This window comes from Pelecanus crispus, chromosome 8 (assembly GCF_030463565.1).
Source record: "Pelecanus crispus isolate bPelCri1 chromosome 8, bPelCri1.pri, whole genome shotgun sequence".
Lineage (NCBI taxonomy): Eukaryota > Metazoa > Chordata > Aves > Pelecaniformes > Pelecanidae > Pelecanus > Pelecanus crispus.
Window position 1 is genome coordinate 2,627,180 of NC_134650.1, and position 26,592 is coordinate 2,653,771.

The 26,592-nt window shown below is 46.7% G+C and overlaps 1 protein-coding gene across 2 annotated transcripts in view; it reads left to right on the forward strand.

Annotated features, from left to right (window-relative positions):
* Nucleotides 1-22,496, forward strand: part of FNIP1 (folliculin interacting protein 1) — a 71,627-nt gene extending 49,131 nt beyond the window's left edge. For both annotated transcript variants that reach the window (XM_075715306.1, XM_075715307.1), the window contains 11 exons: nt 425-496; nt 1,240-1,375; nt 1,927-2,128; nt 2,934-3,019; nt 9,533-9,679; nt 11,691-11,860; nt 14,387-15,812; nt 16,179-16,347; nt 18,242-18,439; nt 18,828-18,943; nt 19,888-22,496. In XM_075715306.1, the coding sequence (XP_075571421.1) occupies nt 425-496; nt 1,240-1,375; nt 1,927-2,128; nt 2,934-3,019; nt 9,533-9,679; nt 11,691-11,860; nt 14,387-15,812; nt 16,179-16,347; nt 18,242-18,439; nt 18,828-18,943; nt 19,888-19,966 (2,801 nt within the window). In that variant the 3' untranslated portion in view covers nt 19,967-22,496. The remainder of the gene's footprint in view (nt 1-424; nt 497-1,239; nt 1,376-1,926; nt 2,129-2,933; nt 3,020-9,532; nt 9,680-11,690; nt 11,861-14,386; nt 15,813-16,178; nt 16,348-18,241; nt 18,440-18,827; nt 18,944-19,887) is intronic.
* The last annotated feature ends 4,096 nt before the right edge of the window (nt 22,497-26,592 follow it).

Below are 26,592 nucleotides of genomic sequence, written 5' to 3' on the forward strand. Positions count from 1 at the left end.
CTTCAAGACAGCATTATAAAATCCTGTCAAAATTATATATAATACCTGAGAAAGCTGGTATATGAATGAAGTCATGTTTACATTGGGTTTTGGTGGTTTTTTGCCTATACACCGAGTGCTACCAATGTGACCAACGTCCTTTTGGTATGTTAAAATTTAATTGAAAAATATCTGTGTAAAGATACACAGTGTACTAGTTGTAGTTTGTACTAAAATAGGTGTATGGACTTCAGAAAAATACATAGAAGCTTTTCGGTTAAGTGTTTTGGTTTGTTCAGCTAAGCAGCCTTTCTTGGTGATGGCCTTGTGTAGTGCTGTTGATCTGAATTAATGAGCATGTTTTTGTTTCATTAATTACATGGAGGTCTGCAAACAAGAAAGGAACTGTATATTCCCCTGCTAATTGGTATTCCTTGTTTTACAGTTCATAGCAACCCTATGGATATGCCTGGGAGGGAGCAGAATGAGGACAGAGACAGCGGTATAGCACGATCTGGTAATGTCAGTTCCATGTGTTAACCCTGTAGACTCCAAAAAAATTCAGTAATACTCGTCACTGAGATGTCTAGACATCATCAGATAGTTCTTCCTGTGCTGAAATGCGATTGTTCTGTTTTGTTATACGTAAGCATTAATGCATACATATACGTATACTTACAAATCTTGTAGGCGTCAAGGGTATTGCATTAGGAACCTCACAGAGGTAATCTGAACAGCAGTGCAATTTATTAAAGCACGCTGCAAATAAGCAAGCCAAATTAAATACTGAAATGAGTTTGCAGCATTTCTAAGCGATACTTGCTGCATCTCCTTTCCAAATTGAGGAGGACGGTACTGTTAAAAGATGAATTTGCCTCCACAACACCCCCCTCCTCCCCCCAGATTCGGGGTATTGGGCCTTAAGGTTAGGATTGGAAAGGCTGTTAAAGGATGTGATTAAGGTTACTCCTTTCCACAAAGAATTTATTTCCCAATATTCAGGGTTGATGAGCAAGGCGCAGCTTCTGTGTTGCCTATTATGTAAAGCTGCAGGACTGTCCCACCCTCGTAGTGCTTGTATATCTTGTTAATGTTATTATAAACTGGTTATTTTTAGATAAGGAACATAGATAAGCAAAAGAGAAGGCACTTGAGCAGCAGCACCAGTTTATCTTGAGGGGCTTCATTGAGTTGCTGGTATTTTTTTCCAAATGCTCTTTCTTCTGGAGAGATTTTTATTTATTCCTCTTATTATTGCAGCATCTCTTAGCAGTTTGCTCATCACTCCGTTTCCATCTCCGGGCTCTTCGTTTAACAAAAGCTGTGCTAGCAGTTACCAGCGGCGTTGGCGTCGCAGTCAGACTACCAGCTTGGAGAATGGGGTCTTCCCTCGATGGTGAGCTGGGAATGAAAATGCTGGTTGCTGCCCATAAATTTTCCACCATTGTCAGCTTGATTCTGCTCTTGCATATGTACATCTGCTCTTGCTGTTGCTTTCTGTGGGGTATTTACAGAGGTGTAAGTCAGGCTGCACTTCAACGTCTGATCCTTTTTAGTATCTGTTTTCTTCACAGCATTCATTGTTTTGCACTAACTAGAAAGCCTTCGGCAAAATGTAAACCTGTAGGCTGTACTTTTGAGGATAAGAAGCCCTAAAATCCTACTCAAAACACAAATTCTTGGCAGAGATGAGAGAGAACTAGAATACGGTATTCTGATCCCACCAACACTTTGAATCCGGTTCCAGCTTTTGTGATTGCAGGACAAATTAATGGTTGCTTGTAAAAAATTGCAAAGTGGATGTTATCAAAGGTGATGATTTGACAACACATGCGAACAAAAGGTGTTTATTGAAGTTAAATGTTCAAGAATGGAATTACACAGGAAACCAAGGTACAACTTTAAGCAGTAGATTACATTAACTTTCTATTTTTTTCATGCTTCAAGGTCCATGGATGAAAGCTTTAACTTGTCAGATGACAGCTCTGGTCCTAGCCCAGGAATTGTTAGGAAGAAAAAAATAGCAATTGGAGTTATTTTTTCACTCTCAAGAGATGAAGATGAAAACAACAAATTTAATGAGTTCTTCTTCTCACACTTTCCTCTTTTTGAGAGTCACATGAACAAACTGAAGAGTGCAATAGAACAGGTAAACACCATCTCCTTTGATTCTTGCACTTGTGTTGCTGTATGTTCCCCCCAGCCCTGTCAGATTTAATTCCTAACTCTTGTTACTAGTTTACAAAAGTGGGATCAACTTGCTGTTGGGGATTGGCATTGCACCAGAGAAGAGCTTTGCTCCACAGCATCTTTGATGATGTTTCTTATTGCTAGCAAAAGCACAACACAGGCTGAGGACCGAGCATGCTGCATTACGCTACAGGGCTTGCTGAAAGCTGAACAGTCACTGCAGGCTGTGCAAGCTCCCAGCCGGCCCTGGATCAGCCAAGGGGGAAAGGTGCTTTTAAGGCCACCTCTATCTCCCTGCTTCGGCTGTATCTGAGTCTAGTGGATCGCAGGGTCAGAACCTCTCTAGGCTATTCCAGGCTGTAAAGAAATATTGCGCTTTATTTCCTTCTCTTTTTTTTAACCCCCTGATTTTGATGTGTAGGAAATTTTCAAAGATGGAAGTTTCAAATGTGTGGTTAGATTTGCTTCAAACCTCTCTTCTAGGAAATACTTAGTGGTTACTTCGCCACTGCGATGAAAACTTTGACCCCTTTTATGCCTTGAACGATGAAAAGCACAGAAGCAGCAGAGGCTGCAAATGCATGTGCCTCACCTATCTTTCCTCAGATATGAAAGTTGGCACTTGTACCATCGTTTTATCACTTAAAAAAAATTATTTGCATGACTAGTTGCATGAAAGATAAAGTCAAACACATGACTTTGTTTTCCATTTTCTGTGCTTCTCTAGCTATGTGTTACTTATCTGTTTAATGATTGTTTTCAAGGCTATGAAAATGAGTCGTAGATCAGCTGATGCCAGTCAGCGGAGTTTGGCATATAACAGAATTGTTGATGCCCTTAATGAATTCAGGTGAGCAGTTTGTCTCCTATCTTTTGTGTCTGTTTCTTCAAAAGCACTCAAGTTTGGTTTAGAAGGATCTTCTTAGTGCAGGATAAGTAACTTATAATGTCTACAAGTCTCCTGCAAAAGTAAGTACAGTAAAGGTATTGGTGGTAGCAAGCTATTATAATCTGTTTGTGGTTTTAGATTTTGCCAAATGTCTGTATCCATCAGGGCTCGGTGTGAACAGGACATAAAACACAGAAAACCTTGATCATCTAAGTAGTAATGAAGCTCCCAGCAACCTTTTAAATTACCTTTTACGGCCCATTGAGGGGGGGAAAGAATTGCAAAGCCGTGTTAGGGAAATCCTCCTCTAGTGTGTATTTTCCTGATGTGTGAGCAAAGCAAGACCTTTGCCCTGCTCTAAATTCTGCTCTAAAGGCGTTTCAGATAACCAGCTAGTAAGAAGGAGGAGTATCTTTTTCACACAGTAAAATGCAGGACTGTAATCTTTTGCTATCAGTACCTGCAGAGCGTCTCTATTCAACAGTTAATATACAAAGCAATGCAGATAAGCACATCCCTGGCATTTAAGTGTATTTTCTTAAGTCATGGGGAGGGAATTAAGATGAAATCCGTCTGTTTCAAGTGATTCATCTCCTCTCAGATGGGAGTGGCAGGGTGCTTCCTTTTACAACCAGCACAGAGCTACTTTTTAAAGACATTATAGAAGGCAGTGCTCTGATGTTGTAAAAAGAAAATCCTGACATCAGGGTGTATTTTACCGAGCAGTGAAGGATCACGAGGGCTCGCTCATTTTTCTACAATTCCACTTACCACCTGAATGCCATGAATTAGGTCATGTTGCAGGATGAAGGCACGGTATATTTTTAATTTTTTTTTTATTTTTTAGAACCTCACCTCTGGGCGGTTGCGAGGGAGGGCAGAGGATATGTTCGGCAGGGACAGGAGGCAGGGAAGAGCGAGCACGTGGTCCTGCGGTAAGAGGTGGATGGAATAAGCAGTGCCAAGAGAAGGAGCAGAGGGAGCTCGTGACTGCTGGGAGCTGCCGATCCTGCCCAGGGGCCCGAGACAAGTTCGACAACTCTGAGCAGCCACGGTGGTTCCTCCGCTCCCCCCAGCTCTGCTCTGCCTCTCCTCCCCGCTCTCACCCAGAGCCATTTCTCTGCATTCCTGCCCCCTGATAACACCACCTCCCCAGCTGTTTTCCCAAAACTTCCCCCAAAACATTCCCCCTCAAGATACATTCAGCAGACCTTGCCCATTCTCCTTTGTCCTTCCAAGTTAAACAGTTCCAGAGTGGTGGGGAGGGGCACGGATCCCGAGTCAAATGTAGGAAAAATAACCCTGAAAACGCAAGCCAAATCCCCCTGGCTAGCTTCTTCCTCCTTGGAGGGAAGCTCGGTGGCGCTGAGCTGGGGTGGGATGAGGAAGGCTGCTCTTGTCAGGCTGAGGAGGGAAATAATGTCCCACCGGACATCAGAGGATTGGCACTCTCCGGAGCCGCTGTAAGACGCGATCATTCACATGACACAGCCATTGCGTAACCGGCACTGGGAGCATGAGCCCAACTACCAGTTTTATGCAGAGGTTTCCATGGTGATATAAATATTACTCTTTAATAGTGTAACGAGGTAAATTAAATCCAGTTTAATTTCTTATAAATGAATTTCCTGGGGCAGCAGACTTTGGCAATTCTGGCGTTTGGGGGGTTTCTTGGGGTTTTTTTGTTTCTTTTTTTCTTTTAAGCCAGTGCACTCCGAGGCACGCACCAGCCAGTGCCCCCAGCCCGAGTCGGTCCTGCAGGCAGGCGAGGTCCTCGTGCCTCCGCGGTATCTCAGGGTGGCTCTGTGCACTGCCATCAAGAAAAGCGTTTTGTAACATGCAAGAACCACTTGCTTTTCAAAGCAATGCAATATGTGTCTGGTAAGAGAAAAAAAAAAAAAAAAGGCATATTTAAATACTGAAGGCTGGATGCAAAGATGCTTTGGCACAGGTTCAGCAAACCCATTTAGGCCATTATTATCTCTTTAGGCGTCTGCTTTCCCACTGAAGTCACGGGGAAGTCAGGAGCCCGAGTCCTTTGGTGAACCTGAGACTTGCGTTGATTCCTGCCCTCTTAGCAAATTGTGCTGGAGGGAAGAAGGGTGCTGACTTCAGTGGGTTGGTGTTTCTAAAACGTAATCCCGTGCTGATTTAACTCATTGCAGTCTTTTTTTTTTTTTTTTTTTTGAAGGAGAATTTTTTTTTTTTTAAAAAAAAACAGACTTTCAGAGGCTTCTCAAGTGTAGCTGCTGTGCACTCCTCTGGTGATGAGAATAACCTCAAATCACTGGGGCATGGGGGACCGGCTACAGCTGCCGTGCTGATCAGAGAAGGGAGTGTGATGGTTGTTACCGTAGCCTCCTGCCACCCAAAAGTCCCCGTCGGCGGGGAAGGTGCTGTGGCTGTGGGTCAGCCCGCTAGCCTGCAAGCAGGGTTATTGCAAGGAGCTGGTTGCAGGGTCAGCCAGGCATTTACAGGCATTTACTTGCTGGTACTGGAGGATGGAGGGGGAGAAAAGAAGCTAGCAAACCGGACCCCTTGCTTTGCTCTTGTTGTCTCATCCAGGGAAAAACAAAGCTGCCTTCTCTGAAAGGGCTAGGCTGCTCCTGCAAATTGATGCTATTGATAAATTTGCCATCAGTTTGGTGCCCAGCTCCAGGCCTACCCTTGCATCATTATTCACTTCACAGCAATTTTTAATTTTCTAAAGCACTGATGGGTTTAGCTATTAACACTTGACTTAGAGGCTTAAACCTCTCTTTGGATGTCAGCTGTGCAGATACATGACTTATGAAATAAGCTGCTGTACTTGCATAAACATTTCAACTCCCCCAGTCCCTGAGGCCAATGCAGCACATCGATAATACCGCTCATGCGTCTGACTAATACCTGTGTGGCAAATACGCAGACTGGCAAGGAAACACGGAGCGCAAGGCCTAGGGAAACACCTTGCTCTGCTTTCTGGCAGCCAAATTAGATCCTATTTTATACCAGCGATTTTTAAGCAGCTTATGCTGCTGTGAACCAAATGGTGTGTTTTGCTCCGTGGCGCAAGCTGGCCCCGTGCATGGGCACGGGAGTCGCATGGGCTCCCCGCACGGGGCAGCCACGCTCCAGCACTCGTTGCAGCAATTATTGCCTTTGTTTTCTTTTCCGTGAGTGCAGCAATTATTACCTTCGTTTTCCCTTTTCAAGGTAAAATCATCTTTGGAAGGAAGGAATGAGGATAGGGAGCAAACGCTTGTGAATTAAGTTTTATAAACCACTGATGGTTTTTTTTCTTTTTTGCAACAATCCCTGAAGAGATGCTAAGCTTCGCCATTATATGGCAGCTCTTGACTAGCAGAGCAGCTCTCGCAGCACAGCGCTGAGGGTCCCAAGCGTTCCCCTTAGGGAGGACGGGCGCTGCGCAGGGATGCTCTCAGCCGCGAGGAACCATCCGGCTCCTTCGGTTTGTACGGCACCGGGGGGAAGATGTCTCGGGCTGGTACTAAACTCCAGGACAAAGGCTGGGGAGGTTTGCGGGTGTGTTTGGCTGAGGGTGAAGCAGGAAGCGGAGAGCAGCACAGTACCTGACCGCGGCCGTGCTGTGCGGCTGCCGCGGCCCCGCAACCGCCGTCGTGTCTGCAAGCAGCAGGGCCGCTCGCCTCGGTGCCGGCTGCGCCTGCAGAGCAGGCAAACCCCACAGGGTTTGCAGGAGGGGTTCTGCTCAGGTCCTCGTTTTCCTTTCGCGGGCCTTCCTGGGCTGTGCTTTGTTTGGTTTCAAGGCGCGCTGTTAGACGCGAAGGTGTTTTCCTGTGCAGCTCCCCCAGCCCCTGCGCCTGCTGCACCCGTCGCCGGTGCCGAGGTGCCCGTAAGCTCCAGGCTGGAGTGCAGTCTCCCAGAAGCATTTCCAAATATAAACCATTTTAAATGCACTGGAACCCTCAAAAGAACAAAGTCTCTCAGTAACTGAACTTTCCCTTGCGTGCCGCTGTGCGATGCTGGTGTGCGGGGGGGACGGCGAGCGGAGGGGAGGGGGCTGCTCGCTGCAGATGGCCGAGAGGGCTCCATTTGATTTTTAATGCTTGTTATTTTTTAAATCCGGTTAACTTTCCCTGTAGTGTTTTGGTTCTTTTCTGTTGTGTGTGGGGTTTTTTTTTTTTGTTTGTTTGTTTGTTGTTTTTGTTCTTTAATAAATGGAAGGAGAGCCTTTCCCTCTGTGTTTGCAGAGCTGGAAAGCAGTTAATCCTTGCCCTTGGTTTCTGTGCCATTGCTGCCTGCGCTGGCATGGAGGGTTCCCTGCACTGCAGTCACATGCCTGCTGGCCGCCGGCCAGGGCAATCTGATCTCTCTCTGAGGAAACACTATCAGTTGCAGATGCAGCCAGGGTTACCAGAATAGTAAATAACGAATCACAAGACTGGGTCTATCTTTTTCAACGAAAACAAATATTTTAATATGTCGGTTTTAGTATAGAAGTAGTTTCTTTTTTCAAAACAACCGAGCTGCAAGAGGCTTGGCTTGGGTTAGTTTGCATATGAAGGAGAAATAAGCTGTATTTTAAGTTAAGTTGTGCGATTTATCTTCAGCTTCTAAGGTCAGCTGTGTCTGGGGGGTGCAAGTTTCACTACTTGTTTTGAGCTTTGAAACAGGTCGAGCTTTGAAGTCCCTGGACTTGGGGTTTCACCCTTTCTTTGGGCCTCTTTAACATCCACTCCAGTTAATGGGCTGTGAACAGAAAGCTTTCCCTTAATAATCCCACCTCTAGTCCCACCTTGCTACTGCCCAGGCATGGAATCCCGGTGCCCCAGGAGCGCTGCGCTGCCGGAGACCCTCCGGTTCCCCCGACGGTGCCTGTGTCCGCCGGCTGCCTGCCCCGCTCGCGTCTCACCTGGCAGGACTGTCGTGCCCGGGTCTGCCATCAGTCTGTGCTTGCCTCCCAGGAGAGGACCAGCAGCAGAGGGTTAACGTAGAGCAGCTCCGAGGCTGCTCTAAACTGACCCAGGGAACAGCAAGCCCTCTGGGTGCCGCTGGGTCTGGTAACTTGACTTTCCCCCTCTCCAGCCCGCTGACTGTTTTCTGGCTTTGCCATCGTGCCTGTGGCAGTGGAGCGTCTGAAAATCTAACCTCTGAGGAAGGCGGGATAGATTTTGGCTATTGTGAACACACAGGATGGCTTTTGTATTTCATGAAAACTGGTAGAAAAAATAAGGCAGAAAATGCCACTGCCCCCCTCACCCCCTTCCTTCTTGAGCGGTCCCGGTGACTTTGGCACGGCGCACGTTTGCCACCCTTTGGGGAGCTGCTCTGGGGGTCTTGTCACCGCACAGCTGCTTTCTTCTCTGCTGAACAACCGGGGAATAACTCCTCCTTCCTCCCCCGAGTGCCCCTCGTACCGGCGGCGTTGCGTGCTGCTCCGCTGCTGACGTGCCAGGCTCTCACTTCCTAGGGAGTTTCACTTTAAACACTAAACCACGGAAGATTTGGCAGCTGCTGCCCGAGTGCGTTTGCCTGCCTGACGTGCACAGCCATCGCTTCACTTCTGGAAGTGTCTATAAATTTTTAGGCCAGAGAAGATCTTTACGAATCAGGGGTGGTACTAGGGATAATGGGATAATGTAAATCTTTCTCGTGTAAAACACAAAGATCTCTTCTAGAAAAAACAGTGCATTAGGTGGGGAGAAACCTGAATTGATCAGTCATTTCCTTTGTTATTTTGGGTTTTTTTCAGGCTTACATTTTTACTGTGATGAAAATACAGGTTCCCATAGTGTCATAACGTAGGCGTTGTACTTAAAACTATAATTTGGTTTAGATTTTAGAGGAGTTTAACAGTAATCTGAGGGGTTTGAATCTGGTGTTTTACTGCAGAGCCAAAGTTTTAATCATACATTTACTGTCCTCTGTAGAGTCAAAAAGGATGTGGGTAGGTGCGTAGTCCTTGCAACCGTGGGGTAACTTTGAGACTCATACGCTTTATTTAAAGGTAAAGTAGTAACCTGGTCCCCTTCTCTACAAATCCACACTCTGGTGGGGTTGGCCTGGAGATACATTGATTTTTTTAAAGCAAGGAGGACGGTTAAGGTATTTTTATAAGTCAGATACACATAAACTTGCCCTAGTCATAAATCTAGCAGAACTATGGGGGATATACATGTTTTGGATGAAATGGAGAGAAAGCAGGGAGATAACAACAAGAAAAAATAATTCATTTCTTCTCTATGCGGAACAGGGCAGCTCTTGACTTTTGACAGTGAGTGTTAACTGTGCTTGGGATCAGTTCAGGTACATGCACGAAGAACCTTAACTCTCCGAGGTGGAAGGGTGAATTCATACTATTTAATGAACAACGTGGTTTGGGTAGTGGTTGATGAGAGACATTTTGTTTCTGATAGAAATGACAGCTGGAACTGAACATTGCAGTAAACTCTTTGAGTAGAGATCTCAGCCTTTTGTTGTTTTGTTCAGTCTTCCGGATTTTTTGTTTTCTAGAACGACTATTTGCAATCTCTACACGATGCCACGGATTGGGGAGCCTGTCTGGCTTACTATGATGTCGGGGACACCAGAGAAGAACCAGCTTTGCCATCGCTTCATGAAGGAATTCACTTTCTTGATGGAAAATGCTTCTAAAAACCAGTATGGTGGATTTAAGTTTTTAAATTACATATGTGTTTATGCCTTTGTATTTCAAACCAATTTTTTAATCTGTTTTTAAAATGTGGGTAATCAAAGAATCAAAAGACCATTCAGAAATATCTTCTCTCTAAAACAAAAAAGAAATAAGAAAGTTTCTCATTAAATGCCTGCTTCCCCACAATTCTCTCAATCTTGGTAGAGGCTAAACATTTGAAACATGTCCATAGGAAGCGCGTGATGGGTGTGTATGTCTGGAAGGGGGTGAACATACCTTATGAAATGCATTAATCTACCTTTCAAAATCAGTTATCATATGATGAGCAAGGTTAGACATTCAGTAAGAGCCGTGTCTGTAATACTGTCTGACCGCAAATTGCTTTTAAACCTGACTTCTGTAAAATGCCACTAAAGAAATTGTGTGCTTCATTAGTGCTCACCTTTCTGCCCTCAGGACAAAGCCGTGAGCGGTTGTTAAAAATTGAGAAAGAGAATGTTCTTGATAAACTTGGGAGAATCTGATAAATTTACTCTTTTGTCAACACTTCATCCTCTTTCCCCGGGGCATGAATAGGGGAAGTTTTTAAAGTGTTTGGCTCCATTTAAGTCCTAAAACGAGCACAAACATGTGAAGTTTGAGTGGGAATGGCACTGAAAGACCAGCTGTTAGCTCCGGGGAAACTGCTCTCTGCAGGGTGGGGAAGGGGCTGCTGCTCACCATCTTCCAGCTTTACCACCACCTTCGTCATCTTTGCTCTCCCCCAGATGGGAGGGTGATAATTAGTGGTCAGCGTGGTCCACCTTCTCCTGCCTCAGTGCAATGGGAGAGACCGTAGGGAGTTGTGAGGGGTTCAAATGTATTTTCTTAAAATCGGTTCCCGCTGCTTTTCCTGAAAGAAGCTTTTTCCTGGCGTTTCCTGGCGTTAGTCCCTTTGGTCCCTGCCATTCTGAGCCCTATACATCTCGGTTACATTTAAATGGTCATTCATTTGGGTTTGTTTGCTTGCTTTATTTTAAATATAGTAAGATTTACACCGATGGAAGCAAGAGGGAAAATCAAGCCCCATATCCTTTTCAATCCAGTTTTAAATCTCTTTTCCTCCTTTGGCTGTCTCCAGTGAGGAAATGGGGCTAAATTTAGGGTTCCTGATGCTTGTAAACTATTCAAATAGCATTATTTTGAGGCTCAGTGGCATTTGACTGTTTTCCTCCCTGGGCGCCCGAGCCGCTGCAGCGGCCGCCAGCACCATCTGTCGGCATGCGGGAGGCTCTTGGGCTGCGCTTCTGCACGCTCCTCCTGCCAGGAAAGGGGACTGGGAAAGAAAGTCTTCCCTCCGTGGAGCAGAAACCACGCTTTATCGTTACAATAAATCAGATAGTTAGCATTTTTCAGAAAGGCTTTTTGCCTTACTTGCTTAGCTAGTGAAAAATGTTTTACCAGTGTAAGGACACGGCCTTTCTGGCTGAGCTACAGAATTTTGGGGGGTTTTATTTTTGAAAAGGAGCAGCCATATGTGCTGAAGTTGCATAACAGTTAGATGAAAGGCTACAGCAACGAGTTTATCTTACAGGTTTGGTAGCAGTAGCCTTCCTTCTCATCGATAGTCAGAGATCTTAAGGGCTTGGGATCCCCTTCTGGGAGTACAGAGGCCACACACTCCATCTGTTTTCTTACAGCGAACGCAGTAAGTTGGTTTTGAGATGTTTTACAACATAAAGGTTGCAAAATAGGAAGTCTCACAATTATTGCCAAACAGAGGAACCGAGATGCCACAAGTTTAAAATATTTCATTTTACTTCAAATGCGTGTTCTAAAAACGAGCTTTGCAGGGGTGGGAGGGAGGGTACAGCCCTCCCTTCTCTCCCCAAAGAACCAGGACCGAAGGGATGATCTCTGCCGACTTTGTTAGGTTGTTTCTGCAATCCTTGATCCATATAGACTGTAGAACTGCTGTCAGTTTAACATCCTGAGTGTACACCTGGAAAAAAAAGATGTTGACCATTTTGCTTTCAGGTTCTTACCAGCTTTACTGACTGCAGTCCTGACTAACCACTTGGCCTGGGTCCCCACCGTCATGCCGAATGGCCAGCCGCCTATAAGAATCTTCCTGGAAAAGCATTCTTCGCAGAGCGTGGACATGCTGGCCAAAACTCATCCATACAACCCACTGTGGGCACAGCTTGGTATGTGGCAAACATCTCTAAACCATCCAACAGCTCTACATCAATGGGTGTGCGTGTGGTGGTTTTTATGGATGCTTGTTACTTCCCCTTCAAGCTGAATTTTTTTTTTTATTCAAAATGAGACAAAAGTGGGTATTTCAAGCTTAGAGGTGGTCACTGTATTTTTTTATATGTGCTGTAATTTCTTAAGGCATTATCAATTATAAAATGGCAGCCAAAAAGTAAAGCCCTCTTTAGTCATCTATGGCAGGTCTTTTAAGGTCACTTGCCCTGGTGATGTGGAGGATAAGGGAAGAGCAACTGACATCATCTGCCTGGACTTGTGCAAAGCATTTGACACTTTCCCGCACGACATCCTTGTCTCTAAATTGGAGACACACGGATTTGATGGATTGACCACTCGGTGGATAAGAAATTGGCTAGATGGTTGCACTCAGAGTTGCGGTCAATGGCTCAATGTCCAAGTGGAGACCAGTGACGAGTGGCGTTCCTCAGGGGTTGGTATTGGGACTGGTGCTGTTTAACATCTTTGTCAGCAACATAGACGGGGGATTGAGCCCACCCTCAGCAGGTTTGCCAATGACACCAAGCCATGTGGTGCAGTCAACACACTTGGAGGAAAGGAATGCCATCCAGGGGGACCCTGACAGGCTTGAGAGGGCGGCCCGTGTGAACCTCATGAAGTTCAACAAGGCCACATGCAAGGTCCTGCACATGGGTCGGGGCAATCCCAAGCACAAATACAGGCTGGGCAGAGAATGGATTGAGAGCAGCCCTGAGGAGAAGGAGTTGGGGGTGTTGGTTGATGAGAAGCTCAACATGACCTGGCAATGTGTGCTTGCAGCCCAGAAAGCAAAACACATCCTGGGCCGCATCAAAAGCAGCGTGACCAGTAGGCCGAGGGAGGTGACTCTCCCCCTCTACTCCACTCTCATGAGACCCCACCTGGAGTCCTGCATCCAGCTCTGGGGCCCCCAGCATGAGAAGGACGTGGACCTGTTGGAATGAGTCCAGAGGAGGCCACGAAGATGATCCGAGGGCTGGAGCACCTCTGCTACGAGGCCAGGCTGAGAGAGTTGGGGTTGTTCAGCCTGGAGAAGAGAAGGCTGCGGGGAGACCTTCTTGCAGCCTTCCAGTACCCGAAGGGGGCCTACAAGACAGCTGGAGAGGGACTTTTTGCAAGGGCAGGTAGTGATAGGACAAGGGGTAATGGCTTTAAACTGAAAGAGGGTAGATTGCGATGAGATATAAGGAAGAAATTCTTCACTGTGAGGGTGGTGAGGCACTGGCACAGGTTGCCCAGAGAAGCTGTGGATGCCCCATCCCTGGAATTGTTGGAGGGGGCTTTGAGCAGCCTGGTCTAGTGGAAGGTGTCTGTGCCCATGGCGGGGGGGTTGGAACAAGATGATCTTTAAGGTCCCTTCCAACCCAAACCATTCTATGATTCCTCTGGTCCTCCCTGTAGAAGGAAAATCCAATTTTTATTTTTTGGGATGCTGCTATCAATAAGCCTGGTTCTGGAAAGACCAAGCCAAGGAAATCCATCTTTTGATAAGAAATGAACATACTCTCAGTACAACAGGCAAAGAAGCGACACAGTACAGGAAATCATGGCTAGGCACCCCCTGGGTAAGGTCTCAAAGCATAGTTGATTGGGTAGCTAGTCATGCTGTCTTCTAATTGCTCTGTTGAGAAGAGGAGATGAACTTCCTACTCTCTGGTCAGATTGTCCTGCTCTGCACACACACTCTCATGGAATTTGGTTAGGGGAGGGAAAGGAAAGGAGAGTTTTGCAAGGTTGCCCTATTCTGGTATAGGTGGGAATGGCTAGGGACTTGGCAAGAAGGCTTGATTTCTGAGCTCATGGGCCTCGGGGGATCCACTGTGGTTCGGTTGGCCTTTGAGGCCTCTTGGATCCCTTGTCCCCTGAGTCCCTGCATTCATGCAGTGCTCTAATACCTCCAGAACAACACATGCACAGGCACTTCCCCAGGTGAAGCTGGAGTACAGTCAAAACAACCCATCCAACACATAGTAGAGCTCAAGGGGAAGGAAGAGAAGAAGGTTGGCTTCAGCTATGCACCCACCACTGTCACTTTTTGCCCTCATTCTTGGCATAGGTTTGTTTCTCCTTACAGCTTTCTCTTGGTGGGTAAAAGTTCAGCCCAGTTTCCAGACTATCCAGGGTAATTCAGAGCAGATGCCTCCTCTCTCCCATGGCTATATAAGGAACCCAGGAGATGGGCCTCCAAAGCTAGGCACTGAAGTTAGGTGGTGCGAATACTCCCTAATATGTGAGATCAGATGTCTCCCTGACCAGCGTGTCACCTTACATACGATACCAACAGCATCTTTGGGATTCTCTGTATTGAAAGCAAAATGCCAGCATAGCTGTCCTCGCTCTTCTGCTTTAGTATTTTTCTGTTGTAGACCTGGCCTTTGAAAACCAGCCACAGCAATTGTCTGTTAGAGGAGTAATTTGTTTTAAAGATGCAAAATAATTGTCTGTTTTATTTCCTATTCTAGGTGACCTGTATGGGGCTATTGGATCACCTGTGAGATTAGCAAAAACAGTGGTGGTTGGCAAAAGGCATGACCTGGTACAGAGATTGCTTTATTTCCTTACTTACTTCATCAGATGCTCTGAACTTCAAGAGACGCATCTTCTAGAAAATGGGGAAGATGAAGCCATTGTCATGCCTGGAACTGTTATAACTACCACACTGGAGAAAGGAGAAGTAGAAGAATCTGAGTATGTGCTTGTCACAATGCACAAGAACAGGGGCAACTTGCTGCCGATGGAGTCTGAAGAAATGAGAACTCCTAACTGTAGCTGTAAATATTGCAAATGTCCCATTTCCCTTGCACAAAACATAGAAGGTGTTTCACAGCAAGAGAGAGAAGACGCGCAAAACACTCCTAAGGTAGAGCTGGAAACTTCTTCAGATGAGAACAGAACTATTGTTCCTGACGATTGCCAGGAAGATGCTGTTGATGTTAAGCCACCGAGACCCTGCCTAGACACAAAACTAGAGACCGTGGTGTGCACAGGGTCAGCTTCACCAGAAAAACGTGTGGTGACGGAATCTGATCTGGAGCCAACAGCAAACATGTGGAGGAACGAAGACTCTCTGGAATCGGGCAACCAGGCGGTCAGCGTAACAAGGTCACCTGGTATTGCTGTGGAAAAGAAGCCGCCGGATAAGCTCTTCTGCGATGCGTTTCCTTGCAGTGCTGCTGAAGCTCAGACAAAGGTGACTTTCCTCATCGGAGATTCCATGTCACCCGATTCAGACATCGAACTCAGAAGTCAGGCAGTAGTGGAACAAATCGCTAGGCATCACAGCCCGCCAGCAACGGAGGAAGGAGTGTCTGCTGATCAGAACTGTGAAGCTAAACAAACTGTCGAGGACCAAAATAGAGACTGTGGGACAGCTGAACCCTTTCCTCAAGTTGCTAGTGAGCATCAGAGCTGGAATCCAAATCCATACAACGCTGAGAGCATGAGTCTGTTTGATGAATATTTTACTGATGACAGTTCAATTGAAACCCGGACTATTGATGATATTCCAGGGCAAGCAGCTACAGACCTTCTTGCTCACAACAGTAGTTTAGGGTTTTCTAAAAAGCTGTGTACAAAGACTAGCAAACCACCTAGTGAGTTTTGTAAATTTATGGACTCTGTTCGACAAGAGACCTACAAAAACTGCTTTAATGAGCAGGACCAAAGAGAGAAAATCTCTATTCGCGTCCCCCATGGGGACAGAGAAAACGTAGAGAAAAAAGTCGCCCCGGGAATTGATTGGGACATTCCAAGAAATGAGAGTTCAGATAGTGCCCTGGGTGACAGTGAAAGTGAGGATACAGGTCATGATCTAACTAGACCAAGCGGTAACTATTATGGAGGAGAGCAGGAAGATTGGGCAGAAGAATATGAGATTCCCTTTCCTGGGTAAGTACTATTCAGCAGTAATGGAGCCTAAAAAAGATAGAGCCTCTTCTCATGTCACATGTTTGGAGGAATGTAGCCTAACTTGGCATCAGTGGTTAGAAAAGTGTCTCTTGAGCTTGCTGGTTGTAAAAGAATACAGAGAGGTCAGCGGTCTGGAAAAAAAATATTAATTGTGCATTGCGATCTTGGCTCGTATCTTTTTCTTCCACAATGGGCTGACTGCAAAAGCTCTCTTTAAACTCTTTCTTTTTAAAAAGTGCTGGAACGGAAGTTAGAAGAGATATGATAAATGTGAAAATGCAACCTCTCTGTAAGCTGAATTTGTTGCTTCCTATTGTACATCTCTTTGATATGCCTTTCTTGCAGGTCAAAATTAGTTGAAGTGAACTCTGTCCAGCCCAGTATTGCCAATTTTGGAAGATCCTTACTAGGTGGCTACTGTTCGTCTTATGTCCCTGACTTTGTTTTGCAAGGAATAGGAAGTGATGAAAAGCTGAGGCACTGTTTGGTGTCAGATTTGTCTCATGCTGTGCAGGTAATTAAGCTATATTTGGTAAATGTATTTGTCACAGTAGGGAAAGGCAAATGTTTTGAATGTACAAACCTGCTGGAAGTGGAAATATTTACTGTTGCAGCTCTCTTCAGATTTCTCCGGTCCCAGGTCACCAATTTTTTCTCCTCTCTCAATTCACGTATCTGAAAAACGTGGCTATTTCACTGCAAATCTGGAGCACAAAAACTCAGACTCCCACTGAAGCCAGCTGAGAGGCTCGTGCCCTTGGGAAGACGGATCTCTGTGCTAAGCCGTAGAGAAATCATCGTCTCCTGTAGGCCGGGCAGCCTGCTGATGGTCGCACGCCCGCAGGATGCAATGATGTTAGATGAGACCAAACGCTGAGGTCCCTGCGCATCTCTTCCCGGGCACGGAGTCTTGCCGCGGCGGTTGTGCGGAAGCTCCCTTTGCTCCCTCCTCTTTCCGTGCACTCTAACCAACGTGCTGCTGCTTGTGGGGTCGGAACTGTGTGTTCTCTGCGGTGAAGCCATCAAGAATGCTCAGTATTTTGGGGACGTTACTCCTTCTTTAGGATTGTGGTCAAAGCGTCCAATAGTGCAGGCTTGGTTGGAAAAGGAGAAAGCAATGTAAAGATAATTGTCCTAAGGGACACTTCTCATGTGTGCTGGAAATCATCGCTTCTCCACAGAAGCTTTTGCCTAGATGAACTGGGGCATGACTGGGAAGCGTGGTATTTCCTACCCGTTTACAGTCACCAGGAGAGGAGTGGAAAGCAGGCTGTCACTGACGAGCGTGATTCTGCTCCCCTCTAGTTTATTCCCAAGGGAGTGGGGTAAGACCCGCGCGCAGACTGGTGAGCAGGCAGCCTGCTTCTCCGAGCGCTCCCTGGGAGCCTCCGAAATGTCCCCTTCTTCCCCACCTCTCGAGTTAACGACGTGCATCACACCTTACGCAGATGGCACGGCTACCCCTCCTGCAGCCGTGCCCTGTGTTACTGTCCCCTTTCCCTGTGCCCAACCCTGCGGGGGGGAGTTCTGCTCCCCTTTCTAGGCGCTGTTTTAAGCCATTGTGTTTTAGGCCCAATGTTTAAGCCATTTGTGAAGTGTAACTGAACTTCAGGGAATAGAGGCAGCAGCCTGAGGTAGCTGTTGCTAAATGAAATGGGTTTATCTGAAATACAACCTAATAGCGGCGCACATCCATCAGCAGACTTAAACTTCAGTTGTGAAAGTCAAAGATTGAGAGGATACGAGAGGACCGAGCAAGGTTTTATATGCTTATCTTCAAGTAAAATAATAACTGCATCCTCGCCCTGTGTGAAGTCCCTGTGGGAATCTTTGGAAAGAGGTGCTTCCTAACACTCCAGCCCCAAAAATATATTTGGGGAAGGACAGTGGGGTTCCAAATACTCCCTTTTTAAAAGCTCCATGGCTTTAGAGAGGTGAAATGCTACTTGGAAGGAATGGAGGAGCTGGGCGCAGGCTTGGTTCCTGACTCCCTCTGCTGGCCCTCCCATAAAGGAAACCGGTGACAACTGGGAATAAAACCTCATTAACACCGCCGTGTTGAACAGCAAGGTGGTACTTTCAGTACTTTCAGTTTTAGGGGTTTAAAATATACTTTGGATATGTCAGAACCCTTTATGTCAAATATCAAAAGATTTAATTGTCGGCCAGTGACACGCTTACACGCCTGGAAGAAAATGTAAAATAGCTACTATCCTTCTAAGACTGTGCCTTGCTTACAATAAAGCTCTGTTTTTAATGGATGGGATGCAATGTTGGCACATGTTACTGTATTTTAGATGAAGCAGTGTCTGGGATGCCATCCCTGCTATCCAGGATGGTGACGTTTTGTGAAAAGACCGTTGTCGTTTGTCATCCTCAGGGTTCTGCTATTCCTTTTTTGTTTCTAGCATCCTGTTCTGGATGAACCGATTGCAGAAGCCGTCTGCATTATTGCAGACACGGACAAATGGACGGTGCAAGTGGCCAGTAGCCAGAGGCGAATGATTGATAATAAGCTGGGAAAAGAAGTGTTAGTCTCGAGTCTCGTCTCCAACCTGCTTCATTCCACTCTTCAGCTTTACAAGCATAATTTATCTCCAAACTTCGTAAGTATGAATGACAATCGAGAGGGCGATGTTTTTAAAGCATCCTTTCACTTCATAGGCGAAAGAGGTTGTAAGGTTCTGCCTAGTGTATTTATCCATAGCTGCAATTTTAGTAGCCATTGCACCCTGACGTAGCTGTTCGAGCTGTCTGTTTAAATGCGACTCTGTAATCAAGACAACTGTCTCATTAATTCTGATTTAACATGCAATCAAAAGCTTCTGCTCGAAAGTAAGAGTCTTGCCAGTGAATATCTTACTAATTATTCACCTAGGCACGGCCACGGAAAAGGCAGTAGATGTACGGGGTCTGTGCTGTTTTGCTCTGAGGCTGGGTGTGGTTTGGACGTAGCGCTGTCTTCTCCCTGACACAACTCCCTTTGCTTTCTAGTGTGTTATGCACCTGGAAGATCGGCTGCAGGAGCTCTATTTCAAAAGCAAGATGCTGTCCGAGTATCTCAAGGGCCAGATGAGAGTTCACGTCAAGGAGCTGGGCATGGTGCTGGGGTACGATCACAAACTTCCTCCGAGCAGTGCTGCCCTGGGTTTCCTGGTGCCAAATCCTCCGCCTGGGCTTGTTCTAAGCACAGCGAAATGGATTCCTAAATGGGACTGGAACCGTAGTGTGGCATAAATCACCCATGGCCGCAGGCTTCTCCTTAGTCACTGCTTGATCCCGAGGATCCCCCGGCCTTTCTCTCTTCCCTCCGGGCAGGAAGATGGGCTCAGCACTCCAGAGCTTATCAGACTCCTTCCTTAGTTGGTCAGTCACCACTGAACAACGTGGGGCACCTGATTCCTCCAGGTTGACTTTCCCTACATGGCAGAAAACACCCTCTGTGTCATGTAAGGCACATAATGCCTCTCTGTGGGTGTGGGGCACAGGCAGAGAAGCTATTTAAGGGGTGTTTATAGGAAGGCTCTGAATATCTTTTTATGCAGAGGAGTACAGGAAGGCACACGGAGCATGTGTGGAGCTGGAGGAGCAGCTGCAGCGGGGTGAGGTGCCAGGGCTTCCTTGGTGTAGCTGCAGAAGTAGTTTAGCCCAGTCCTCTCCTCCTGCGCTGTGCCCCCCAACTCTTGCTCCCTTTACTTTGAGGGTAGGAAGGAATCTGCTGGTCCCTCCATTTGCTTTCTCGCCAGTTTGTTGGCTCTGTGGAAAAAGAAAAAAAAAACCAACAAACCAGGCGGGTAGGAGCTAAGGCAGCGTTGAGAGTGCAGAGCTGTGGCACATCTGGAGGGGAGGTTAGAAACGATCTGGTGGCTGGAGGGGTGCGTAACCCAGCCGGCAGTGCCGCGTCAGGGGAGAAGCGCAATCGGCTTCAATTTTCCTTGCAGAACGTCCTGCCACTCGGAGCTGGGCTTGAGCAGGCAATGTGGTTACTAACGCACGTGTTCAGCCCAGCTACGTTTCACGTTAGATTAAATGTGACTCTTCTGCTTCCTTCTAGGATTGAATCCAGCGACCTCCCTTTACTGGCAGCTGTAGCAAGCACTCACTCTCCATACGTTGCCCAGATACTTCTTTAAAATGCCAGAGGCCACAGACGTTGACTTTTTTTCCCCTCTGGAAACAAAGTGGAAGACAACTGGTTCTGGCTCCTTTCTCTCTGAAGCAACTCAAACAAACTGCTCGTTGAGCTGCAGCACCTCCATATATGACTGCACGTTATGCAAACAGTTGGAGACTTTTCCTCTCCCACTCGGTCATTTACAAAAAAGGATAAAGAAAGGAAAAAAGCAAAATGAGTAAGCCCGAGATTTCAACCACGGAAAAGCAAAGATTTTAGCAAAAGCTGAAGATCTGCATTTTTTTTTTTTTATCAGTTTCTGCCACAGTGGCTAACTGTAATTTATACTGGGGAATGTGAGGAAGAGCTGCTTTGAGAAATACATGATGCTATCGCCAATTATAAACTTAACAAGAGAACGCAGCAGCTGTCTTCAGACTGGCTTCTACTGATTAGGATCTCGTTAAGATCGGCAATTCTCAAGCTGCAATGATTTGTAAACAACTTCTTATTTTTTCATGTCATCGTCAAATTCTGGATACTTCCCAGAGGAAGAACAGGGGTTGCGGGAGCTGGTTTGTTTTGTAAAAAGCTTAGTAATGACACTCAGCTCCAAAATTTATTTATGATCTTTCTCCTGGGGAGAGGGCATAGCGGGGGGGACGGGGAGGAGGGAGGAAGAGGCCAACAGACGAATGAGCGATGGAGATTCTCTTTCTTGGCCGGATGTTGTAACCAGTATTAAATGTTTATAATGTTTAAATGTTGCTTTATATTAAGTGATGCTTTTCTTCCACAACGTAATCAAACTGTTTTAAAAAAAAAAAAAAGCTAAAGAGAACGTTGGCTGAAATTTCCCCATGGGGTCCCCAGAATGACATGACTATTACCTCTAACTTTTTTACGGTCTGTAATGTTCTTGCAACATCCTATTCTTTTTACAGCAGTCAGTCAGCTATTGAAATAATGAACTAGAAATAATTGTACCAAAGCATCGGGGGAAGAAACGAATAGACTATTACCCTTAATTGCTCAGGTAACTAATTGATATATTTTTTAAAACGATTCTACAAAAAATTGAGTATTGATTACACCATAGTATAGTAATATCAAAATTATTTTTTTGACAAATACACCCTTGGTGCAGATGGCTCTAATCCCTTTTCTACTCACTTGTGTAATTACCAGCAGGAGCTGTTGTTTATTTTATTCTCAGCGTTTCTCCTTGACTCAGCCATCTCTGTTTTGTCATTGTATATACAATAGTTGTACGAATAGCCGATGGACCCAACCTGGTGTACGTAATGTAAATATACAGTGGTAGGTGGATTATGTTTTCAAAGGCTCTACTACCTCAGTTTAACTGGACACTTCATTATAGGCTTTTCTTTGCGTAGTTGTCCTAGCAGCCAATTAATGTTGCTGATTTTTAGGTTCTGTTTTCATCGATTACGGTTGGCATATTGAAATTCGTGGGTTATCCACAGAAGCAGGAGATACGTGTTCGCTTGGTCGCTAAACTCTATGAACAGTTCTATAAATATGTCATTCTGTAATCATCTTTTCAATAGCATAGCACGCCTGCTATTGTTGTTCGCAGAGTTATTTTAAATACAAATCTATTTTAACCATTTGATAAACTTGAAAACAATAGGAGTGATCCCTGCCCCGCCGCTGTCAACGACAAAACTCTCCTCCCTTCCTTCGCTGGGGCCAGGATCTCACCCGGAGTGTTTTTTCAGTAATATTTAAAATCTGTGGCTTAAGACTCTGTTCCCGGGAAGATCTACATGGCAAACCCCCAGCCCTTTCCACGTAGGACTGAGTCTACGTTAGTGAGTAAACCAAACGTTAATGTAGGCAGTGTCATTTGAAACCCTCTTGTATATAAAATCTAACGCTGACTGCTGCAGGGAAGAAATGTGTGTTTAATACGCGATCTAGGGATATGTTTCTCCCCTGTTCTTCAAACGTCCTTTCTTCCACCATGCAATTTTATTACATCTGGCTTTTGGAATGAGCACAAAACGTAGGGGCCCAGTTGTGTAAACACATTTTTAATGAAATATAGGATTGAGCTCAGAATATGAGTTTTTAACTCTTTGCTATAATACATTATATAGCCAATAGTTACGATTCTGAACATTGTACATAGATTTGCAGTTGTAACCTGATGGCGTTGTGGTCCTGGTTGAGGAACCCCGAGGATGTGCCCCTGCCTCCGGGGAGGATCCGTACGCAGGTTCATCCGTAGCACGTGCCCGAATGGCCGGGGCGCGCCGCGCCGTCATCCTGGCACCTCCCAGGACTGTGCTTAGAATGCATCCTTACAGGAAAATACTGTGTTCTCCTCCGTTTAACCATTATTAGGCGAATTGCAGGTATTGCTTTGAAACGGATTTGGCTCTCGAGAAAGGCCCTTGCACAGCTTGAAACGAGTATTAACTCGAGAAGGAGAAAAGGGTGGTGGTTCGGCGGCACCTTCTCTGCTGTCTTCTTCCCAACACAACCCGTTAACGTCGTGGTAACGATGATTTCCATCAGTCCCAGGCGAAAGCGGCCACGCATGCGGCTTCCTCGTCGCCCGCCCGCTGCGCCGGTCTCCGCAGAGCCCCCGGGGCCGAGCGGCCGCACCCTCTCGAGCAGTATCGTAAGTCGAAACACAGCCAAAACCCTCGTGCGATGGGAAGTTATTCTGTGAGTTAACTTTTAGGGTACGTGAACAACGTGGTACGTATGTCTATTTGTTAAATAATACAAAAAGGGATCTTTTACAGGACTAGAGCATCGACTTTTAAAAAGTGTATCGCGATTTGTTTTATGTGACTAGAAAACTAATGTTTGATTTCTTTTTTCCACTATTACCAATCTCCATTAACATGTCTTAATTTTCCGGCTGAAAACTAAGTGTACTAGGCACGCAAATTGGCAAATTTGGTTTCGTTGCAATTGGCAAACACTGGGCTGCTAAGAACAAAAAAAATATTTAAAAGAAAGGATTTTACACCTTGCATACGTTTTCCTTATTAGTTGTTATAGATGTTTTATGACAATTTTTTGCTTTCTCTAAATTATTTAGATGGTGGTACTTGTAAAATGCTGGGTAAAAATGTACATACTTGTTCTCTCTTCTGTTTTTGTATATATTTCCCAAGATGTGCACTTGTATTATTATAACCATTCCCAGTTTTAGGGGAAATTTGTGCAATAAATACAGTATGACAGGTTACTTCTGGTACATTTTTCTGTCCCTTTTTTTAAATACTTGTAGTACGAGAGTGTTGGCGAGTGTATAAACGATAGCGGTCTCAAGCTTGACATCTGCCCGTCTCCTGTCACACATCCCTTTCGGGGCACGCTTCCTAGTACTTGGAGGTGCTGCAGCCATTTCGTTTGGGGTCTCTTAAGGAATTTATCATTCCCAATAGGAATTTGAACTCGTTGTCCCTTCAGCTGGGAATGTCGTTGGCCCAAAAAGCGATAGTAAGACGGGAAGGCTGGTCCTGACCGTCTGTGCTGATGCTGGACTTTGCACGAGGAGACCAGACGTAAGCATAAAGCCGCGGTCTTCGCCCCGGTCCGTACGTTCATCCCTAACGGCACCCGCGGAGCAGTCTGTCGCGCTAGTCGAGTGTGTGTAATTCCTCTCCTCCCGGTTACCACGTTTGTGCCCATCTGCCCTGTTGCAATCCCTTTTCTGTCTCCCTGGGCTGCTGCACAGGCGTAAAGGTTATTGAGAAGTCTTGGTCAGGTTTTATTAACTGTAAGATCAAATTACGATACAAATTACGAGCTGTCAAGAAAAGCGAAGTAATAATCATACAACAGGGAAAAGAATTAACTTGGGGAGATGTAGCAGAGTGTACGTACGACGGATTTTAGAGCGTTCCAATTAATCATAGAATCATAGAATCGTTTAGGTTGGAAAAGACCTTTAAGATCATCCAGTCCAACCATTAACCTACACTACCAAGTCTACTCTAAGCCAATCAAGGGTAGACTAGACTAATCCATGTCCCCAAGTGCCACATCTACCTGTTTTTTGAACACTTCCAGGGATGGGGACTCCCCCACCTCTCTGGGCAGCCTGTTCCAATGCTTGACCACCCTTTCCGTAAAGTAATTTTTCCTAATTTCCAACCTAAACCTCCCCTGGCGCAGCTTAAGCCCATTTCCTCTCGTCCTATCGCTAACTAATAATATGGGTCCTGTATTCTTGAAAAGGGGATAAATAACAAGCAAAAGCTGGAGACCTTGCTTCGCCTGAAGTAGCTGCACCTGCTATTTTTGAGAAGCGTTCTCGTGGTTTGCTCTCCCGGAACGCACCTTCGCCCGGCGCCCTTGCAGCGCCCGAGGTGCGGGAGCGGGACGGGGATGAGCCGAGCGCAAGCAGAGGAGCGTGGCAGGAGGCTCCGCGGATCCCGCGTTCAGCACGGCAAGGCTCAGCAGGCTGGAGCTTTCTAGGATTTCCACTTGCACCCGCTGCGTCCTGTCCTGTAAAAAGATACCTGTTACCAGACGTATTTTCCTTTCCAGGAGGAATGCGAGCCGTAACGGCAGACTCGCGGGTGTTTCAGCTGGTCCTGTAAGACCACCCCGAGGTTCCCCTACAAGCAGGGAACGGAGGAATCGCTCAGACTGCGCGTGCTGGGTTCCCAAGTAGCGTGATACCGACCGGCTTCATGCTCCGCGTGGGTGGGGCGATGTCAAAACGATCGATAGAGAATCCATTGCCTTTTAACAATCGTAACGTAAGGGGTTTATGGCTCGGCCTAGTGTTCCTGTGCCGTGATGCCTTCGAAAGGCAGAGCCTGTGATCCCGCAGCAGCGCCGAGTCTGACTCCAGCAGGATCTGCGGCAGGAGATGCTCGGAGGAGAGGCGGGCGGCAGCGTGTGCGGTGCTGGTGCTGCGCGCTCCTGCGCCGCTGCTTTAACGCGCTGGCAGGACTCCGGCGGGGTTTCCCGGGCTGGGACTCAGCTGGCTGAGGGCACCTAAGGGAGGACGGGGAATTTTGGGTTCCAGCGTGGGTGGTCACGAGGTGTCCTGCTGATGGGGTGTGCACGAGGCGAGCCGGCGGTCGCATGTCTGTGCAGGTCTTTGGTGAGCTTATGTTAGCGTAATCACTGCAGCACCCAGAAAACACCGGTATTAATGCCCAGAATTGATTTCCTTTTTAACTCTCCAGCAAGACTGGGATATAGCACTTGCTAGCCAGTATTTTTAATGTCATAGAATCACAGAATCATGGAATCATGGAATGCTTTGGGTGGGAAGGGCCCTTCAGAGCCCACCCAGCCCAGCCCCTGCAGTGCCAGGGACAGCTTTAACCAGCCCAGGGTGCTCAGAGCCCCGTCCAGCCTGTCCTGGAATATTTCCAGGGACTTTCAATGTCTTGTTACTCCTTTTCTGTAATTCCCTTAATTTTCCTGAAACAAAGGGGAAAGCTAATTCACTTTTGCCTGGGCAAAGGCAGGGAAGCAAGCCGTAGGCATCGGAGTACCACAGCGTCTTTCATCCCTTGCGTGATTACCGGGGGGGCTGCAGAAGAGAATCATCGAATCGTTTAAGTTGGAAAAGAGCTTTAAGATCATCCAGTCCAATCATTAACCTGCCCCTGCCGAGTCCACCACTAAACCAATTAAGGGGAGAGTAGCAATTTCATGTTTCCTGGCTTGCTGGCTGGATTATTTAATGAAAGTAAAAACTAGGAATCATTAAGGTTGGAAAGGCCCTCTAAGACCATCAGTCCAACCATCAACCCAACACCCCCATGCCCACTAAACCATGTCCCCAGGTGCCACCTCTGCCCGTTTTTTGAACCCCTTCAGTGACGGGGACTCCTCACCTCTCTGGGCAGCCTGTTCCAACGCTTGACCTCTCAAGAGGAGATGATTGCTTTCTGTGCAGCTTCGTGCACAGTAACCACAGGATGATTCCTGGACCCACGGGGCAGGAAGCAGCTCACCGCGTCGCTGTTGGCTGCACAAAGGCACAGAGCTCCTCAACAGCTCACCGCTGAGCCCCCGTTGCTTTCTTTGCTCTCTGCAAATGCGACGTAAACATTTGTCATTTAAAAAATAGCAGCCTTGTAGCTGGAGTTAAAAATGAGCAGACACCCTGGAGATACGCACGTCTCCCGAGGCTGTCCCTGTGCTGGCAGTCACGCCTCGCTTTATGTGCTGCAGCGTGCGCGTTCTGTTCCAGCCACCCCCTTGGGTTTTTTCCATGGGCTACGGGAGCATCGCAGGCTTCGCACGCCGACTGCGCGCCCTTCTTGTCTTGCCCGTGAACAGTACCATCACCTTTGCTATTGCTACAGGCAAATCTAAATACACCGCTGCTCGGGTTTTTGGAAAGCGTTGCTGGTGCTCGCTGGAGGTGCTGCTTCACTGGAATCAGCGCGTTTCAGGCTTTGGCAGTCGAAGAACCTCAAGTTCAAATCCTGGTGGGATCTATCCAGGCTTTTAGGGCAGAACCTGGCTCCCCGGTCTGGGCTTTGCTTCCAGACCTCTCCTGGCAGAGGAGCTGGAAGGTGAATTGGCTTCGGTGTCTGCCCCGAGGGGGTGGCTCATCCTCCCCCTCCCTGGGGGACAGAGGGAAGGGCCAGGGGCGTCCCCGGTCGGGCCCCCAGCGCAGGGCAGGGT